Genomic DNA, 18704 nt, shown 5'->3' with positions numbered 1-18704 from the left:
GGTGCAATTACAAAGAAGGTATGACAATAATTATATTTCATTAGGAGTTGGAGGAAATTGGGTATGTCACCAAAGAGTTAGCCTTTAGCGACAAATCAAAGTTCGAACTCCCAGCTACAATTAACTGATATTACCTTAACCAACACAGTGCTGACAGACACAAGTCTCACCCTTCCTCCATCTTCCTCTGCAATCACATACCCAGCCTGTTTACCTCTAGGCTCCAATATCTGTCCTTCACAGACACGCTTATGTTCACAGAATACAAAAGGATTTAAAGATGTTAGCAGGCACTTTTTGTTGTGCAGTTAATGTTTCAGTAATGTTTGAGTAATCTTGCACATATATTGTTTAATTAAGCATTCGTGTTTATTTAAATAATTATGAGTTATATGTAAAATACCTTAATTGCATACAGAATAGGTGCAAGCCTCACTAAAAAGTAAAGATGAAGTTACACCCATTTTCGGACTGCCTGTGTCTTCTTTTGAATTCATTTAATGTTTTCAAGTAACAAAACATAACGCTTCTATCACAAATAAACTCTCCCCATGTTAACCAATCTATAAACACATTTTAAAAATACAGCTACATTTTGTTTGCAAGTAATCTTATAATTCTTCTTCCAGCATTTATTTTTGATTCAACTGATTAAAGTAGGACTCAATAAATGAAAATGGCACTTGAATGAAAAAGTTATCTAAACTGTCCCCAGTTTCACGCCTTTCAATGAAAATGTCCAACATGTTTAAATTTGGCACCAACACCCCAACTTACAAATGTTAACAACTGGAACTAAATTGGAACTCTCTCTGCTGCGAGACTGTTCTGGTTGCTGCGTGCTTCGTGAGATTTGCCCTGCTGTGAGATCAACTGGGACGGAGCCTATGGGCCTAATCCGGTTGCTCAAGGCTCTGGGTCTATGAACACAATTTGGTTCGGAATGTTGTTGCTTACTTTTATTGTTTGCAAGATTTGTGTTCCCCCGCCCATTTCTCTGCACGTTGGGTGTTGGTCTTTTTTTAAAATTCAGTTCTTTTGGGTTTCTTGCTTTGTTGCTGCCCGTAAGCAGATAAATTTCAAGGTCGTATAATCTATACATTCTTTGATAATAAACGTACTTTGAATCTTGAAGATTTATGAGAGATTTACTTGGATGCTGCAGGGATTCAGGAGACTGAGTTATGGAGAGGAGTTGAGCAAGTGAATTTTTGAAAAGGAAGGGTAACCTTATAGAGGGGTATAACATCTTGAGGGGCAAAGATACGATCTGTCTTTTTCTCAGGGCTAGGGAATCAAGAATTAGAGAGCATAGGTTTAAGGGAAGAAAAACACTTCATAGAATCCCGAGGAGTAACTTTTTCCATCGAGAGAATTGTTAGTATGTGGAATGAGTTGCCAGACGAGGTGGTTGAGGCAAGTACTTTAACAACATTTAAAAAGCATTTGGACAGGAAAGGTTTAGAAGGATATGGGCTAAAATGGGCCTAGCTTAGATGGAACTTCTGGTAAAATGGTGGGTGTGCTAAGACATAGCGGCTTCTACAGAGTCATCCAAATGTGTTACTGTCTTTTTAAACATACTTTTTTACAATCACAAGACCCTGCTGGGCATTAAGAACTTAAGGTACTGCAGGTCTACCTCATCAGCTAGTTGCTCACGTGGCGGGGAAATTGAAGGATCTGGTGGGGACTGTGATGCTGCCTGCGACAGAGAGGCGTTGGTGTGTGAAGGAGGTGTGCAGTCCAACAGCGAGTGATTGTCTTAGTCACTTTTATTGTGGTCACAGGACCCTGCTGGACGTCGGAGGTGTGAAATGCTGCAAGTCCAATTCATCGGTTTGTTGGCGAACGGCACGGGAGCTGCAATAGCTTCAGTCACAGCCAGTACTATGCCTCAAGCTGTGGTGTGGCCCATCTGCAGCCATCCGGGGGGATGCATCGGAGTCGGACACTCCACCAGAGCGCTGGAGGTGGTGTGGCGTGGAGTTGGTGCTTTCCCCAGTATTCGCTCAGCAAAAGACAAGCTGGATTGTGTTCCACTGCAAACTGCCGCAACTGTCATGGACTAAGGGATTTGCACTCTTTTTTTGTGTGACTGCATTCTACTGTTGTGTTTTACGTGCTATATGTGCTTGTGCTGCGTATGACTGCTGGTACTGTGTTTTGCACCTTAGCCCCGGAGTAACGCTGTTTCGTTTGGCCGCATTCATGTATGATTGAATGGCAATTAAACGTGAATCTTGTTTGGCATGGGCCAAAGGGCTTGTTTTAGTGTTGCATGCTCTATGACTTCAACTTGAAACCTGGTAGTAAACTACATAGCAGATCATTGTGACATTACAACACTGTCCATTTCAAAAGGTATTTTGATTGTAAAGCAGATAGGACTGGACTAGGTAGAATAGTAATTTGGCACGGAGTAGATGGATCAAAGGTCCTATTTCTGTGCTCTATGACTCCATGACTTAAGGTCATTAAAGGACTGATGAAGGGTCTCAGCCTGATACTGTAAATTGACTGTTTATTCATTTCCTTAGTTGTTACCTAACCTGCTGAGTTCCTCCAGCATTTTGTGTGTGTTACTCTGGATTTCCAGCATCTGCAGAATCTCTTGTGTTTATTATTTTACTTTTAAAATGACCAATTTATAACATACCAACCACATATTAACAGAAACATTTACTATATTCAACACTGGTGCCCACACAGCTACATCCTCAGCCCCGTACACTTAAATTTCACAAGTCTAATACAAACAATACGAATTTGTATGAAAACTTACCAAACTCCAGAGAAGATGCTAAAATAATATTAATATAGAAGCATAAACTGCGAGTTTTTGTTGACTTACCTTGCATCCTAACTGTTTCTCAAATCTGGGGGATACAAAAAACCATGGGCCCATGTTCTGCGGCTCTTCTTGACTCCATACAAACTCTGTAAAGTAATTTCCAAATTCATTATTTCAAATATTCATTTGACATCAAGACCACTCAGACTTTTAACTTCTGCTTGTCATAGGTTAAGGGTGAAAGGTGAAGTGTTTCGGGGAGCATGAGGGGGAAACTTCCTCACTCAGAGGGTGGTGCAAGTGTGAATGCGAGTTCAATTTCAACACTTAATGGGAGGTTTGGATAGGTTACGTAGATGGGAGGGGTGTGGAGGGCTATGGTCCAGGTATAGGTGAATGGGACTAGGTAGAGTAAAAGATTGGCACAGAGCCTGTCTCTTTGTTGTGGTGCTCTGTGATTCTGTTGTTGTTGAGTGCCATCAAGTCATCATCGACTCATGGATTATGTAGTTGTCATGAAAAACATTCGGTTCTCACGGCAAGATACAGAAGAAAATTGCCAGGCCCTTCTTTCATGCAGGTACTGCTGCTGCCCAGGTTGGGACCTGGCCGGATTTTATCTCAGGACCATCTGCTCTGAAGTCCAGTGCTGGTGCCACTACACCACCAGCCAGCCCAATAGTGACTCTATTACTCCAGTAAAGCTCACAACAGCAGAACCTCCACCACAATTATTATCCACACTGGTGCCCACAAGGCTGTGTCCTCAACCCCCTACTCTGCTCCCTGTACACTCACAACTGTGGAGCCAGATTCTGCTTGAACTCACTTATCCTCTTTTCTCACTATTTATTTACTTGTGATTTTTATGCATTGTACTGTACTGCTGGCGTAAAACAACAAATTTCTGGATTTATGACAGTGGAAATATCTCTGATTCTGATTACTTTGTACTAAAATGTACTTTGTTGTGGTTCTAATTGTGTTCTTTCTTGGAAGAACTGTGTATAATTTTTGTTTATGTATTTCTTATACGACGCTATGTGTCTGTGACACTGTTGCAAGTCCAGTTTTTAACTGCACTTGTGCATATATGGACTTCCGTAGATGACAATAAACTCCACTTTGACTTTGATTTCAGCATAGTGTCAAGCTCCTGCTAAGAGTGCCAAGTCCCTTCAAATGTCATCTGGGTATTTCCTTCCATAAGTGCTACCTGATTTGCTGAGCTCCACCAGCACTTTGTGTGTGTTTCCAGCATCTGCACAATCTCTTGTACCTATAATTAAGGATGAGCTGTTATGACCTTGCTCCTGCGCTGCATTTTCTCTGCAGCTGTTGCATTTTATTCTGCTCTTGCTTTAGCTTGTTCAACCTCAATGCTCTCTTGTAATGATTTGATCTGTAAGGGTAGTATGCAAGGCAAGCTGTTACCTGTACCTCAGTAAATATGACAATAATAAACTAATTTCAATTCTTACACTGCAAATGTCCCTCCACAGCTCATGTGCACAATTAGTCACTCAGCCTGCCAAAGCGTGGAACCACTGAAAGCCTGAGAGATATGAGCAAAACAGAGAAATATACAGCAAAGAAAACACCTAATGGAAAAGAAACTTAGTAACAGACAATCAAACATTTACCCAAGTCTTGAAATAAACTTGGCTTGGTTACCACTCCAAGGCTGGTGTGACAGGGTGGCACATTAGTGTAGTGGTTAGCGTAACACTATTACAGCGCTAGTGATCCTGGTTCAATTCCCGCCACTGTCTGTAAGGAGTTTGTACGTTCTCTCCATGACCATGCAAGTTTCTACTTGATGCTCTAGTTTCCTCCCACGTTCCTAAGATGTACAGGTTTAAAAAGGATCAAGTTCTTCCTGGCATATATGACGAATAAACTCTTTTTGGGCTTCCGGCTGAGTGCAGGTATCAATTTAGACCTACGCTTCGATGACAAACTTTTCCATCTTCATCAGGGATGGCGGAGATTGTCAGTGAAAGGACAGTAATAATCAATACCTGTACCTGGATGGAAGGCCAAGGAGTGTTTATTCAATGTACAAGTTAATAGGTTAATTGGTCACAGGGCTGTAATTGAGTGGTATGAACTAGTTGGGCCGGAAGGGCCTGTTACCATGCTGTATCGCTGAATCAAATAAAAATAACATTTTAAAGCACCCTGACCTTTTGCATGTTTGAATCTCTCCATGTGCAGCTGAAGTTGTTGTAGTGGGAAGGGACAGAGTTCTTCTACCCTGACCAGTGCTGTGTTCTGTGCAGCTTCCAATGTCTCTCTGTGTTTAAGCAGCGTGTAATAGTGTTTTCCAGAGCAGAATACAACTCGCGTCACACTGAAACAAGAAATCATGAAAAATACAATTAATTCTTCCAATTTTGAAGTAAAAATTTATGACTGCAAAGTGTTCATATATACAGCCTTGTTTCTGTAGTATGGCCCAAGGTAGTTTGGAGAGGTTTACCAATATGGTACTGGTGACTGAAAAAGCCCAGTGTTGGGATAACAAGAGGTGAAGATGAGCGTTATTAAATTACACGATGGGTGTTGATAGAGCCATTAAGAAAAAATGTCATTTTAGAGCAGAAATAAGGAGACATTTTGTTTGGTCAGAGGATGGTGAAACTATGGAGTTCATTGTCAAGTCATTAGGTATACTTAAAGCAGAGGTTGATAGGATTCAGAATTAGATTCATTTATTTATCACATAGGGTTAATGCATCATTTGTGTAACACCCAACACAACCCAGGGATGTGCTGGGGGCAGCCCACACGTGTCGCCACACATTCCGGCACCAACCCATCCAACCAATATAGTGGGGTGAGTCTAAGACCAGAGGGCACAGCCTCAGAGTAGAAGGATTTCCCTGTAGAACAGAGACGAAGGGAAGTTTCTTCAGCTGGAGAGCTGTGAATCTGTAGACTATTTTATAAAGTCCGTGACAAATGTAGTGCATTCATTCAGATTCTCTGACAAGTCCTTGAACACAGCCCAATCCACCAATTCGAAGCAGTCCTGTAGCCACGACTCTGCCTCCTGTGACCAACTCTTTGCTCTCCTTATCTCATGTGCCCTGCTCTTTTAGCCTCTGCCTGTATGCAGTAGGAGGAGGAGGACAGCCAAGTGGTCAGATCTCCCGAAATGCAGGAAATTCTCCGGGTGCTTCAGTTTCCTCCCACTTCCCAAAGATGTACAGTTGGGGCTAGCAAGTTGTGGGCATGCTATGTTGGTGCCAGAATCATGGTGACATACACGGGGAGCACATCCTGGAACTGTGTTAGTTATTGACGCAAATGACACATTTCACTGTGCGCTCCGATGTATGTGAGACAAATAAAGCTCATCTTCCTTTAACCCTTTATTTGTGTTTAAAGGCAATAGATTTGCAAAGAAAAATAAATTACTTTTTTGGATCGACTGATTCATCTCCTATGACAGGTTTAAAGGTGGTTCCAGGTGCCATTTCATCTAGGCCAGAGACTGCAGCCTTCAGAAAGAAGAGAGAAAGTTAGTGTGGACAAAACTTGCTTTATTATAAATAGAATTAGTTGAAAAAGTATTGCCGAAATCAGTGGGAGACCTCTCATGTCTGATCTTCTACCACAGTGTCACTTTCCTGGACTAACACCTCATAGAAAACAGAACAGTACAATACTCAAACAGGCCTTTTGGCCCACAATGTTTGTGCTGAACTCAATGCCAAATTGAACTAAATCCCTTCTGCCTGCTTATCATTCATATCCTTCTATTCCCAACTAAAGAGAGTTATGGCTATTCTTTACTTGGATCTTCAGAAGGTCTTTGACAGGATGCTGCACCTGAGGCTGCTTAACAAGATGACAGCCAAAAAAATACAGGGAATATACTAGCATAGATGGAAGATTGGATGAATGGCAGGAGGTAAAGAGTGGCAATGAAGGGGGCCTATTCTGGTTGATTAGTGGTGTTCTGCAAGGATGGGTATTGGAACCGTTTCAGTGATGGGCCGAGTGAAGTTATCCCAAGTGGTTCAAGAGCCTGGTAGCCGAGGGGTAATAACTGTTCCTGAACCTGATGGTGTGGGACCCGAGGCTCCTGTAACTTCTTCCTCGTGGCAGCAGCGAGAAGAGAGCCCAGCCTGGATGGTGGGGGTCCTTGCTGATTGATGCTACTTTCCTATGGCAGTGCACCAGACAGAGATGCTCTACCGTGGTGAGGGCTTTAGCAGTGGTGGACTGGGCCATATACACAACATTTTGTAGGATTTTCCATTCATGGACATTGGGGCTTCCACACCAGGACATGATGCAGCCAGTCAATATACTCTCCACCACCACACACATCTATATAAGTTTGTCAAAGTTTTAGATGTCAAGCCTGATCTTCACAAACTTTGAAGGAAGTAGAGGCACTGCCACGCTTTCTTTGCAATTGCACTTATGTGCTGGGCTCAGGACAGATCCCCTGAAATGATAACACCGAGGAATTTAACCTTGCTCCACCTCTGATACCCATGCGAATGGCTCACGGACCTTCAGTTTCCTTGTCCTGAAGTCATTAATCAGCTCCTTGGTCTTACTGACTGTGAGTGAGAGGGTTGTTGTTGTGGCACCACTCAGCCAGATTTTCAAAAGGGTGATGATCTGTCACCACCTTTGATTCAGCCAATGGCAAAAGCGTCATCAGAGAACTTAAAGATGGCATTAGTGCTGTGCTTAGCTTCACAGTCATAAGTATAAAGTATACAGCCTAGTTGTGCACCTGTGCTAACGGAGATCGTGGAGGAGATGTTTGTTGGCAATCTGAACTGACAAGAGGTCAGCAAGTGAGGAAATTGAGGATCCAATTGCACAAGGAGGTATTGAGGCTAAGGTCTTAAAGCTTACTAATTAGCTTTGCCGGGATGATGGTATCGAATGCTAAGCTGTGATCAATAAAGAGCACCCTGATGTATGCAGTTTTGCTGTCCAGATGTTCCAGGGTTGAATGAAGAGCCAATGTGATGGCATCTGCTGCAGACCTGTTGTCCGGTAGGCAAATTGGAGCAGATCTAAGTTGCTTCTCAGGCAGGAGTTCATATGTTTCATCACCAAGCTCTCAAAGCACTTCATCACTGTCAATGCAAATGCTACTGGATGATAGCCACTGAGGCAAGTTACCATGGTCTTCTTAGGCACCAGTATAATTGAAGCCTTTCTGAAGCAGGTGAGTACCTCAGAATGCCAAAGCAAGAGGTTAAAGATCTCAGTGAACATTCCAGACAGTTAATCGGTGCAGGTCTTTAGCACTTATCCCACCTAGGTCAAATGCTTTCCATAGGTTTATTTTCCTAAAGAATACTCTCACATTGGCCTCAGAGATTGAAATCACAGTGTCATCGGGGGCTGTGGCAGTTTGTGAAGTTTCCTCCATGTTTTGATGGTCAAAGCAAACATAGAAGGCATTGAGCCCATTTGGGAATGAAGCCTTGTTGTCACTTCTGCATTTGGTTTCACTTTGTAGGAGGTGATAGCATTCAAGCACTGCCACATCTGTCGAGCATCTTTCAGTGATTCGTTTGTTCCAGAACTGCTACATCACACACTAGATGTTTTCTGGAGATCGTACCTGGACCTCTTGTATCTAACTTGGCCACCAGAACTGAATGTCAATGATCGAGCCCTCAGCAGATGATGGATCTCATGGTTTATCCAGGGCTTCAGGTTGGATTGGGCAAAGGAGTAGCAAATGCAATATAGTGTAGGGAAGTGCATGGTCACATACTTTGGAAGAAAGAGTAAAGACATGGACTATTTTCTAAACAGGGAGCAGTTTTAAAAATCTCAGGTGCAAAAGGAATTGGGGGTCCTTGTGCAGGATTCCCTAAAGGTTAACTTGCAGATTGAGTCAGTGGTAAGAAAGGCAAATGCAGTATCAGCATTCATTTGAGAGGACTGGAAGATAAGAGCAAGGATGTGATGGTGAGGTTTTATATGGAATTGGTCAGACATCACTTGGAGAACTTTGAACAGAACAACTTTGAACAGTTTGGGGCCACGTCTGAGAAAAGATATGCTGGCATCGGAGAAGTTCAAAAGGAGGTTCACAAGAATTATTCCAGTAATGAAAGGATTAAAGGATTAATGCATGAGGAGCATTTGATGGCTCTGGGCCTGTATTCATTGGGGTTTAGAAGAATGGGGGAGGGGGGTGATCTCATTAGGGAGCAGCGAACTTCAAACATTCCAGGCACATTGGCACGCAGAAAACACAGCGACAGCACAGCCATCAGTAGTTTTGTTTCCTGAAATCTTCTGCCAAAGCAGCAAGATTTTCATCACAATTCATTGCCTTGGAGATAAAGACTTCCCGGTCCCAATCCAGGTGGGATGTTTTGCAACTTGCCATTCTGGAACACAAGATCTTTGTTTCTTTCGCTGACTGTTATAACCAAAGGACTGCCACACCACAACTGTTTCTTTCACTCTCCAACAGGTAATATTCATATTCATGAATGCAGCCAAACAAAACTGCGTTCCTCCAGTGGCAAGATGTAAAACATAGTACCATCAGTCACACACGGCACAAGTCACATGTAGTTATGATAGATGTTGTCCTGAAGCCATGATTGTGCAAGAACAAGCACATAGCAGTCCAGTCATCCATCACGTGCTAGTGCAGCTGCAGATGAACACAGTCCAGCTGTTCTTCCATAGAGTGAAAGCTAGAGGGCAGCACCAACCCAGCATGGGCACCTGCTGCACCTCACTGCCTCTGGAGTCTCCTCCCCTGCGCGGCTGCAGCAGGTGGTTTGTGGCCTAGTCGGCACAACTATTGAGGTTACACAGCTCCCCTGGCATCGATCTTTCCATTGAACCACTGAACTATCCAACAGGTCTTGCAGTCGCAAGAAAAACATCCAAGACTATAATTTGCACTGTTTGTTGGACCACGCATCGCCTCTGACACCTTCCTGTAACCGGCGGTAACATGGTATTCAACAGGGCCAGCTCCACCACTTTCGAGCAGCTTGCTAAGGAAGTACACCTGCAGTACTTGATTTCTTAAAACCCAGCAGTGCCTACCGATCACAAAAAAAGACTAAAGAATGAACTCGTCACGGCATGGCCCAGGTCCTAATGCAAAGTTCAATCTGCTATTTGGACATTCTAAATGCCAGCCCATATAGACTGGAAAGGCAGGGTGTCAAAAGTCGGGCGAGGTTGGATCGCCAAGCTGATTCTGAGAGGTCAAGAACAGTTCCATCGGCAGCAAAATCTAGACCCGGAGCGATTCACCGGTGGCAGGGGCGGGTCCTAGTGCAAGATTCAGACAATTTAAATGCCAGCCCAAGTAGTCTGAGGGCTTCTCTCCCTGCGGCGCTAAGGCAGTGAGACTGCCCTCACTGCGTACTTTGTGTCCACGGACTTGTGGTGATTTGCCCCACTAATATGATGAACCAAATACCGAGGCTTTGGGCCTACTCTGGACATGTCTGGGGATTTGGATCTCAGGATTCAATTTGGTTCAGAATGCTGTTGTTGCTTGCTTCCATTGTTTACGTGATTTGTTTTGCTTTTTTCCCTCTTTTTCTGTGGGCACTAGGAGTTCGATCTTATTATTTTAATTGGGTTCTTTCGTGTTCCTTGCTTTGCAACTGCCTGTAAGCAAACAAATCTCAAGGTTCTATAATGTATACATTCTTTGGTAACAAATGCACTTTGAAACAATTACACCTTTGTTTGGACCCTGAGAGGCTGCTGCCATCGAGAGGCCATCTTGCTGGAAACCATTCCATTATCTGCCATTGTCAATGCTCCTCCGAGCCGTCAGCAATTGAATGGGAAGGTTCTGCCCTGACCTTGTCCCATCATGTGGAGGATGTGGGGGGGGGAGTGCTATAACAAAATTCATCCGTCAAACCTGTGTGAAAGTTTAACAGCTGGCTAACTCATGTTCCAAGCTTTAATTGGCTTTTGTTCCTCTCAAGAACTTTGACTGTTCCAAAATCTGTTTTAAAATGAGGTGGTGATTCAAATTTTTTTCAGTAGTTTGATCTTAAAATAATTAAATGCAGCAAATGCAAATTGGGAAGGTTTTGAGGGACATATGCAAATGGGAATAACTTAGATGTATAATCCTGGTTGATAAGTTACAGAACCTGTGCCTCTGATCCTTCCTCTACAATTGGATCTTCGACTTCCTAACTGGAAGACCACAATCTGTGCAGATTGGTGATAAATGTTTCTGTGCTGTAGTGTGTAATATGACAATATCTCCTCCTCGCTGACGATCACCACTGGTACACCTCAGGGGTATGTGCTTAGCCCACTGCTCTACTCTCTCTATACTCATGACTGTGTGGCTAGACATAGCGCAAATATAATCTTATAAATTTGCTGATGATACAACCGTTCTTACTAGAATCTCAGAAGGAGACAAGAGGGCATACAGGAGCGAAATATGCCAACTAGTGGAGTGGTGTCACAGCAACATCCTTGCACTCAACATCAGTAAGACGAAAGAGCTGACTGTGGACTTCAGGAAGGGTAAGAGGAAGGAGCATATACCAGTCCTCCTAGAGGGATCAGAAGAGGAGAGAGTGGGCAGTTTCAAGTTCCTGGGTTGCAAGGTCTCTGAGAACCTAACCTAGTCCCAACATATCGCTGCAGTTATAAAGAAGGTAAGACAGTGACTATACTTCATTAGGAGTTTGAAGAGATTTGGTATGTCAACAAATACACTCAACAACTTCTACAGTTGTACTGTGGAGAGCATTCTGACAGACTGCATCACTGTCTAGTACGGAGGGGCTACTGCACAGAATCAAAAGAGCTACAGAGGGTCATAAATTTAGTCGGCTTCATCTTGGATGCTAGCCTACAAAGTACCCAGGAGATCTTCAAGGAGCGGTGTCTCAGAAAGGCAGCGTCCATTAGGCAGTGGCACCTCCAGCACCCAGGGCAAGCCCTTTTCTCACTGTTACCATCAGGAAGGAGGTACAGAAGCCTGAAGACACACACTCAGCGATTCAAGAACAACTTCTGCCCCTTTGCCACCTGATTCTTAAATGGACATTGAACCTGAGAACACTACCTCACTTTTTGAATATATATTATTTCTGTTTTGCACAATTTTTAATCTATTCAATACACACATAATGTAATTTATTTATTTATCTTCTATATTATGGTATTGCAGTGAGCTGCTGCTGCGAAGTTAACAAATTTCACATCACATGCCAGTGATAATAAACCTGATTCTGATTGGCATGGATGAGTTGGGCTGAAAGGTTTTTTTTGATATGTATGGTACTATGCAAAAGTCTTATGTTTATATATATAGCCAGGGTTCCTAGACTTTTGCACAGGACTGTACGTTGTGAAAGTTGTTATTTTGTGGCAGCAGTACAGTGCAAGATATAAAAAATTTACTAATTACTATTGATCGATTTTTCTATAAGGAGTGCAAATAGAAAGCAAAACCGAGCAGATGTTCTGCATGTGACTGAGCAGACTGGGTATACTCACAGGGAGGCGAAGTAGGATTTTCGGAGAGGCCACCACAAGGGGCTTCCGAAAGTTGCGAATCATCTGTCGGCGCAGTAGGTGGAAGTACTGTGACGGGGTAGTCGGGTGCACCACAGACATGTTTACGTTGTCACCATCCACGCCTTCTTCTTTGCTGTCACACAACTGCAGAAGAAAAGAGTAAATCAGGAAAAACGTGTGAAAGTTCCCCGGTGCGCCATCCCTTTGAACCATCACACCAGACTGTGCAAGGACGTTCCTACAGGGCAGCGATGAGGAGGGACTCCTTTAGCTAGAGGGTGGAGAATCTCTGGAATTCTTTGCTCAGACAACCGTGGAGGCCAAGTCTTTGGGTATATTTAAAGTGAAAGTTTGCAGGTTCTTGATTAGTAAGGGTTATGGGGAGAAAGCTGGAGAATAGGGTTGAGAGGGATAATAAGTCAGCCACAGTGGAATGACAGAACAGACTCGATGGGCTGAGTGGCCTGATATTACTACTATGTCTTACCATCTTATAGCAAATCAAATCTATCAGCATGCTGAAGAAAGGGTTGTTTTGCCTAAAATACTGTGTTTTACAGCCACTTAATGATTTTAGAGGGGTTGTGATTTGTCATTGGTAAAGTATAGGAAATATAGAAGAGTTAATGAAAGGATTTAATGTTGGACGGTGGCTTGCAAGGATTCTACAGGCCTTGGAGTACGTGCAACAGAGATTAAAAGGTGTGATACCAGAACCTGGATAAATTCCAAATGGAAGGTTCATAACTTTGACATTAGTGTAAGTGCAAACACGAGAATATCTGCAGATGCTGGAAATCCAAAGCAACGCACACAAAATGCTGGAGGAAATCAGCAGGCCAGGCAGCATCCATGAAAAAGAGTGAATAGTTGACATTTCGGACCAAGACCCTTCATCAGGACCGGAAAAAAATATGAGGTCAGAGTAAGAAGGTGGGAGCAGGAGAGGAAGAAGTACGAGGTGGTAGGTGAAACCGGGAGAGGGAGAGGCAGTGAAGTAAAGAGCTGGGAAGTCGATTGGTATAAGTCATAAAGGGCTGGAGAAGGAGGAAATCTGACAGGAGAGGACAGTAGACCATGGAAGAAAGGGAAGGGGAAGCAACACCAGAGGGAGGTGATGGGCAGGTAAGGAGTAAGGTGACAGGGGAAACAGGAATGGGGAATGGTGAAAGGGAGGGTGGGGGGCAATTACCAAAAGTTCGAGAAATTGACGTTCCTGCCATCAGGTTGAAGGCTACCCAGTTGGAATACAAGGTGTTGCTCCTCCAACCTGAGTGTGGGCTCATCATGGCAGTAGAGGCCATGATAGACTGATGTCAGAATAGGAATGGGAAGCAGAATTGAAATGGGTGGCCACCAGGAGATCCCACTTTTTGGGGTGGATAGAGCTAAGGTGTTCAGCGAAGCACTCTCCCAATCTACATCGGATCTCACCGATATAGAGAAGGCTACACTGGAAGCACCGGATACAGTTGATGGCCCCAAGGGACTCACAGGAGAAGTATGAAGAGGCCACCCATTTCAATTCTACTTGCAGTTTATGTGCTCTACTTTCCGTTGAAGTTCGCAAAGATTCGGCACGTCATCTGAAACTTTGACAAATGTGCGGTGGAGAGTATTTTGACTGGTTACATCATGGCCGGGTATGGAAGCACCAGTACCCTTGAATGGAAAAGCCCACAAAAAGTAGTGGATATGGCCCAGTCCATCACGGGTAAAGCCTTCCCCACCTTTGAGCACAAATAGATGGAGCACTGTTGCTGGAAAGCAGCATCTATTATCAAGGACTCCACCATGCATGTCAGGCACTCATCTCGCTGCTGCCATTAGGAAGGAGGTACCAGAGCCCCAGGACCCACACCACCCTGAACCATCAGGCTCTTGAACCAGAGGGGATAATTACATGCAGTATTCCCTCGAATGAAGAGAAAAATCCCAGCTCTCTTGACTAATCATCTCTTGCTGTGCTTGGATAGTAAGTCAAGATTCAGAATATTGCACTTGGCTTGTGTATTTAGCCTTGGTCTCACTTTCAAAGACTCTACAACTCATCTATTCTCAGGTTGTTTGTGTATAGTTTTACTTTAATTCTATTATATTTCTTCATTCTACTGTGAATACCAAAATGAATCTCAAAGCAGCATATGCTGACACATACATACTTTGATAATAATCTTACTTTGAACTTTTGTCTCATTAAACACCGTATTTGAAGCGCAGTGAGCCCTATGGGAGGGGAAAAGCAAAGGATTACCTGCAGGAAACGTTCTAAATGACAGGAGGAATGGTCCGGGCCTGCGCCATCGTATCCGTGAGGTAAGAGAATCACTATCGCACTTTGCAAGAGCCACTTGGCCTCACCTTCAAAGAAAGGCAGAGCATTTAGCGGTGGAAATGAATTGCTATGAAGTTTAAGTTCAAGCTCAAGTTTATTGCCATCCATGCCACCCAACTAAACAAAGTACGGTACCTGCAGACCAAGGTGCACAACACAGTGCATATAACTCGCCCATAACACAAACTAATATTACCACAAATAAGTTCTGAAATAATAAGGTATATTCCAGAAGATTGATATTTAGCATAACATGAGACAATGACACAGGTAAAAAACAGTATAACGCTACTGGTGCTTTATAAGTGATGAGACCTGGGTGCTGGCATTGAGTTCAGTGGTCTCACAACCTGGGAGAAAAAGCTGTTTCCCATCCTAACAGTCCTTGTCTTAATACTATGGTACCTCTTGCCTGATGGTGGGGGGGGGGTCTAAGAAATTGTGGGACGGATGTTAGGGTGCTTACGTATCAGTGTAGACTGGAGGGCCTCAGACACACATCTCGCCATTAAACATGGAGGTCAAGCAAATAATATGAAGCCCGTGAGCAAAAAGTCTAAAGACCATAAGATGCAGGAGCAAAATTAGTCCATTCAGCCTACTGAGTTTGTTCTGCCATTGCCAGGGCTTATTTTTCTAATTCTTTACTTCCATTCCCCCACCTTCTTGCCATAACCTTCAACCCTCTTTATTCATTTTCTTTGGTATGAAATGGTCTTTTGCCAATAGCAGGCAATCGAGAAATAAACTCAAGGAAAAAAATATCACTTTAATTAATCCATTAACAAGATGCGAGGATTCTTCAATATCATGATTCAGCTAAAATTTAGCAAAAGTGTCTCCTTCAGGAATTCAACATCTCTGAAGATCTACCCTGGGTCTACCATACTAATGAAATTACAAAGAAGACACGCCAGCAGCTATACTTCATTAGGAGTTTGAGGAGATTTGCTATGTCACCAAAGACTCTAGCAAATTTCCACATATGTACTATGGAGAGCATCCTAATTAGCTGCATAACCATCTGGTATGGAGACACCAATGCACAGGAGTGGGAAAAGCTGCTGAAAGTTGTAAACTCAGCCATATTAACACAAATAAGTGCATGTATTGTGCAGAACAGGTAAACAGTAAACAGCTCGCTGTGCTCGTGACAAAACCTCAGTGGTGGCAGGGTATTCATTAGCCTCACTGGCTGGAATAGTTTTAGGCAGTTTTAGCTTCTTCCTCTTCACCATCAGATTTCTGAACTGGATGAACCAATCCATGAACAATGCCTCACTATTTTTGCTCTCTTTTCACCCAGTGGCTACTTCATTCGGTACACAAATGTCTAATTAACCAATCACGTGGCAGCAACTCAATGCGTCAAAGCATGCAGACATGGTCAAGAGGTTCAGTTGTTCAGACCAAACATCAGAAATGTGATCCAAGTGACCTTGCTTGTGGAATGACTGTTGGTGCCAGATCACCCAGGGCATGCTCTCTTCTCATTGTTACGACCAGGAAGGAGGGACAGAAGCCTGAAGGCACACACTTAGTGATTCAGGAACAGCTTCTTCCCCACTGCCATATCAATCCAAAACGGACACTGAACCGATGAACACTACCTCACTTTTTTTTAAGCGAGCAAACACGAGGAAATCTGCAGATGCTGGAAATTCAAACAACGACACACACAAAATGCTGGTAGAACACAGCAGGCCAGGCAGCATCTATAGGGAGAAGCGATGTCGACGTTTCGGGCCGAGACCCTTCGTCAGGACTAACCAAAAGGAAAGATAGTAAGAGATTTGAAAGTAGAGGGGGGAGGGGGAAATGCAAAATGATAGGAGTAGACCGGAGGGGGTGGGATGAAGCTAAGAGCTGGAAAGGTGATTGGTGAAAGTGATACAGAGCTGGAGAAGGGAAAGGATCATGGGACGGGAGGCCTCAGGAGAAAGAAGGGTGGGGGGGGGGAAGCACCAGAGGGAGATGGAGAACAGGCAAACAACTAAATATGTCAGGGATGGGGTAAGAAGGGGAGGAGGGGCATTAACGGAAGTTAGAGAAGTCAATATTCATGCCATCAGGTTGGAGGCTACCCAGCCGGTATATAAGGTGTTGTTCCTCCAACCTGAGTTTGGATTCATTTTGACAATAGAGGAGGCCATGGATAGACATATCAGAATGGGAATGGGACGTGGAATTAAAATGTGTAGCCACTGGGAGATCCTGCTTTTTCTGGCGGACCGAGCGTAGGTGTTCCACGAAACGGTCTCCCAGTCTGCGTTGGGTCTCGCCAATATATAAAAGGCCACACCGGGAGCACCCGACACAGTATACCACACCAGCCAACTCACAGGTGAAGTGTCGCCTCACCTGGAAGGACTGTCTGGGGCCCTGAATGGTGGCCCATTTTTAAAAAATTATTTCTGTTTTTGCGCTGTTTTTAATTTAACTATTTAATATAAATATTTTTACTGTAATTGATTTACTCTTTTTTAAAAATATCATCATGTATTGCATCGTACAAATTTTACGACATATGCCAGAGATATTAAACCTGACTCAGATTCTGAGGAGGATTAAGTTTGACATCAGACCCAAGTACAAGTATTGTTGTGTTGGCTGTTAACACAAATGAGGCATTGCACTGTATGTTTCATTGCACACCTGTGGCAAAGTGATTAGCATAACACTTTACAGCACCAACAATTGGGGTATAATTCCCACCATTGTTTATATGGAGTTTGGGGCTAACCCTATGGCTTGGGGTTCCTCCAGGTGCTCCAGTTTCCTCCCACATTCCAAAGATGTATGGGTTAGTATGGTTGGACGTGCTATGTTTGTGCCAGAAGTGTGTCAACTCTTGCAGGCTGACCTCAGCACAAGCTCGGAATGTGTCGATCATTGACCAAAATAACGCATTTCTTTAAAATAAAGTTCATTTTCTTTAAATACACAAATCTGAGTCTGAATCCAGGAGGCTGCATGCTCACACAGAGAACACTTTGCCAAAATACAGAGGCTAAAGCTCACCTCCTGAGATGAAGGTGTCAAATATAATTTGGGCACCGTTGAAAAAATCCCCAAATTGGGCTTCCCAGATTGGGAGGATCCTTGGGCTCTCAATGCTCATGCCATACTCGAAGCCCAATACAGCCTCCTCAGACAACGGACTGTTGCACACCTGAAATAAAGAAGATAATGCCAAGTTATTCTTCATAAGGATATTGTTACTACCTGAAGGGTGTGAAAGGTGCAGAGGAAGTCCACCAGGTTAATTCCAGAGATGAGGGGGTTAGACTACAAGGAGAGATTGCTTGGGACTGTAATCGCTGGAATTCAGAAGAATGAGAGGAGATCTTATAGAAACATATACAATTATGAAAGGGATAGATAAGATAGAGGCAGGAAAAGTGTTTCCATTGGTAGGTGAGACTAGAATGAGGGGACATAGCCTCAAGATTCAGGGGAGTAGATTTAGGACGGAGATGAGGAGTAACTGCTTTTCCCAGAGAGTAGTGAATCTGTGGAATTCTCTGCCCAATGAAGCAGTGGAGGCTACCTCAGTAAATATATTTACAATAAGGTTGGATAGATTTTTGCACAGTAGAGGAATTAAGGCAGGTAGGTGGAGATGAGTCCATGTCCAGATCAACCATGATCTTATTGAATGGTGGAGCGGGCTCAATGGGCCAGACGGCCTACTCTTGTTTCTATTTCTTATGTTCTTATGGGTTAAAAATATTTCACTAAGGCAAAATACATTTCATAAAACAGAAAAGCACCAAACAGGACCTATGGCCAACAAGACTTTGTAATCCACTCCAAGATCAATTTAACCTTTCCCTCCCACGTAGTCTATTGTCTGTTTCAAACTAAGAAAATACTGCAGGTGGATAATTCCTAAGACTTTGGTTCCCACCATATTTAAATGAATGGTTAAAGATCAACTTTATTTGTCACACGTACATCAAAACATACCATGAAATCATCGTTTGTGACAATGGCCAAACCAGTCTAAGGATTATGCTGGGGGCAGCCCATAAGTGTCGCCCTGCT

The 18704-nt window shown here is 43.4% G+C and overlaps 1 protein-coding gene across 1 annotated transcript in view; it reads right to left on the bottom strand.

Moving 5' to 3' along the window:
• dhtkd1 (dehydrogenase E1 and transketolase domain containing 1) overlaps nucleotides 1-18704 on the bottom strand; it is a 61981-nt gene that overhangs the window by 2719 nt on the left and 40558 nt on the right. Inside the window, exons 11-16 of the mRNA XM_073066553.1 lie at nucleotides 17679-17829; nucleotides 14577-14683; nucleotides 12302-12466; nucleotides 6218-6300; nucleotides 4981-5147; nucleotides 2855-2940 (exon numbers count right to left, since the gene is read on the bottom strand). Coding sequence (XP_072922654.1) covers nucleotides 2855-2940; nucleotides 4981-5147; nucleotides 6218-6300; nucleotides 12302-12466; nucleotides 14577-14683; nucleotides 17679-17829 — 759 coding nt within the window. The remainder of the gene's footprint in view (nucleotides 1-2854; nucleotides 2941-4980; nucleotides 5148-6217; nucleotides 6301-12301; nucleotides 12467-14576; nucleotides 14684-17678; nucleotides 17830-18704) is intronic.

Source organism: Hemitrygon akajei, chromosome 14 (genome assembly GCF_048418815.1).
Source record: "Hemitrygon akajei chromosome 14, sHemAka1.3, whole genome shotgun sequence".
Taxonomy (NCBI): Eukaryota; Metazoa; Chordata; class Chondrichthyes; order Myliobatiformes; family Dasyatidae; genus Hemitrygon; species Hemitrygon akajei.
This window is presented reverse-complemented; position numbering and strand designations above follow the sequence as displayed.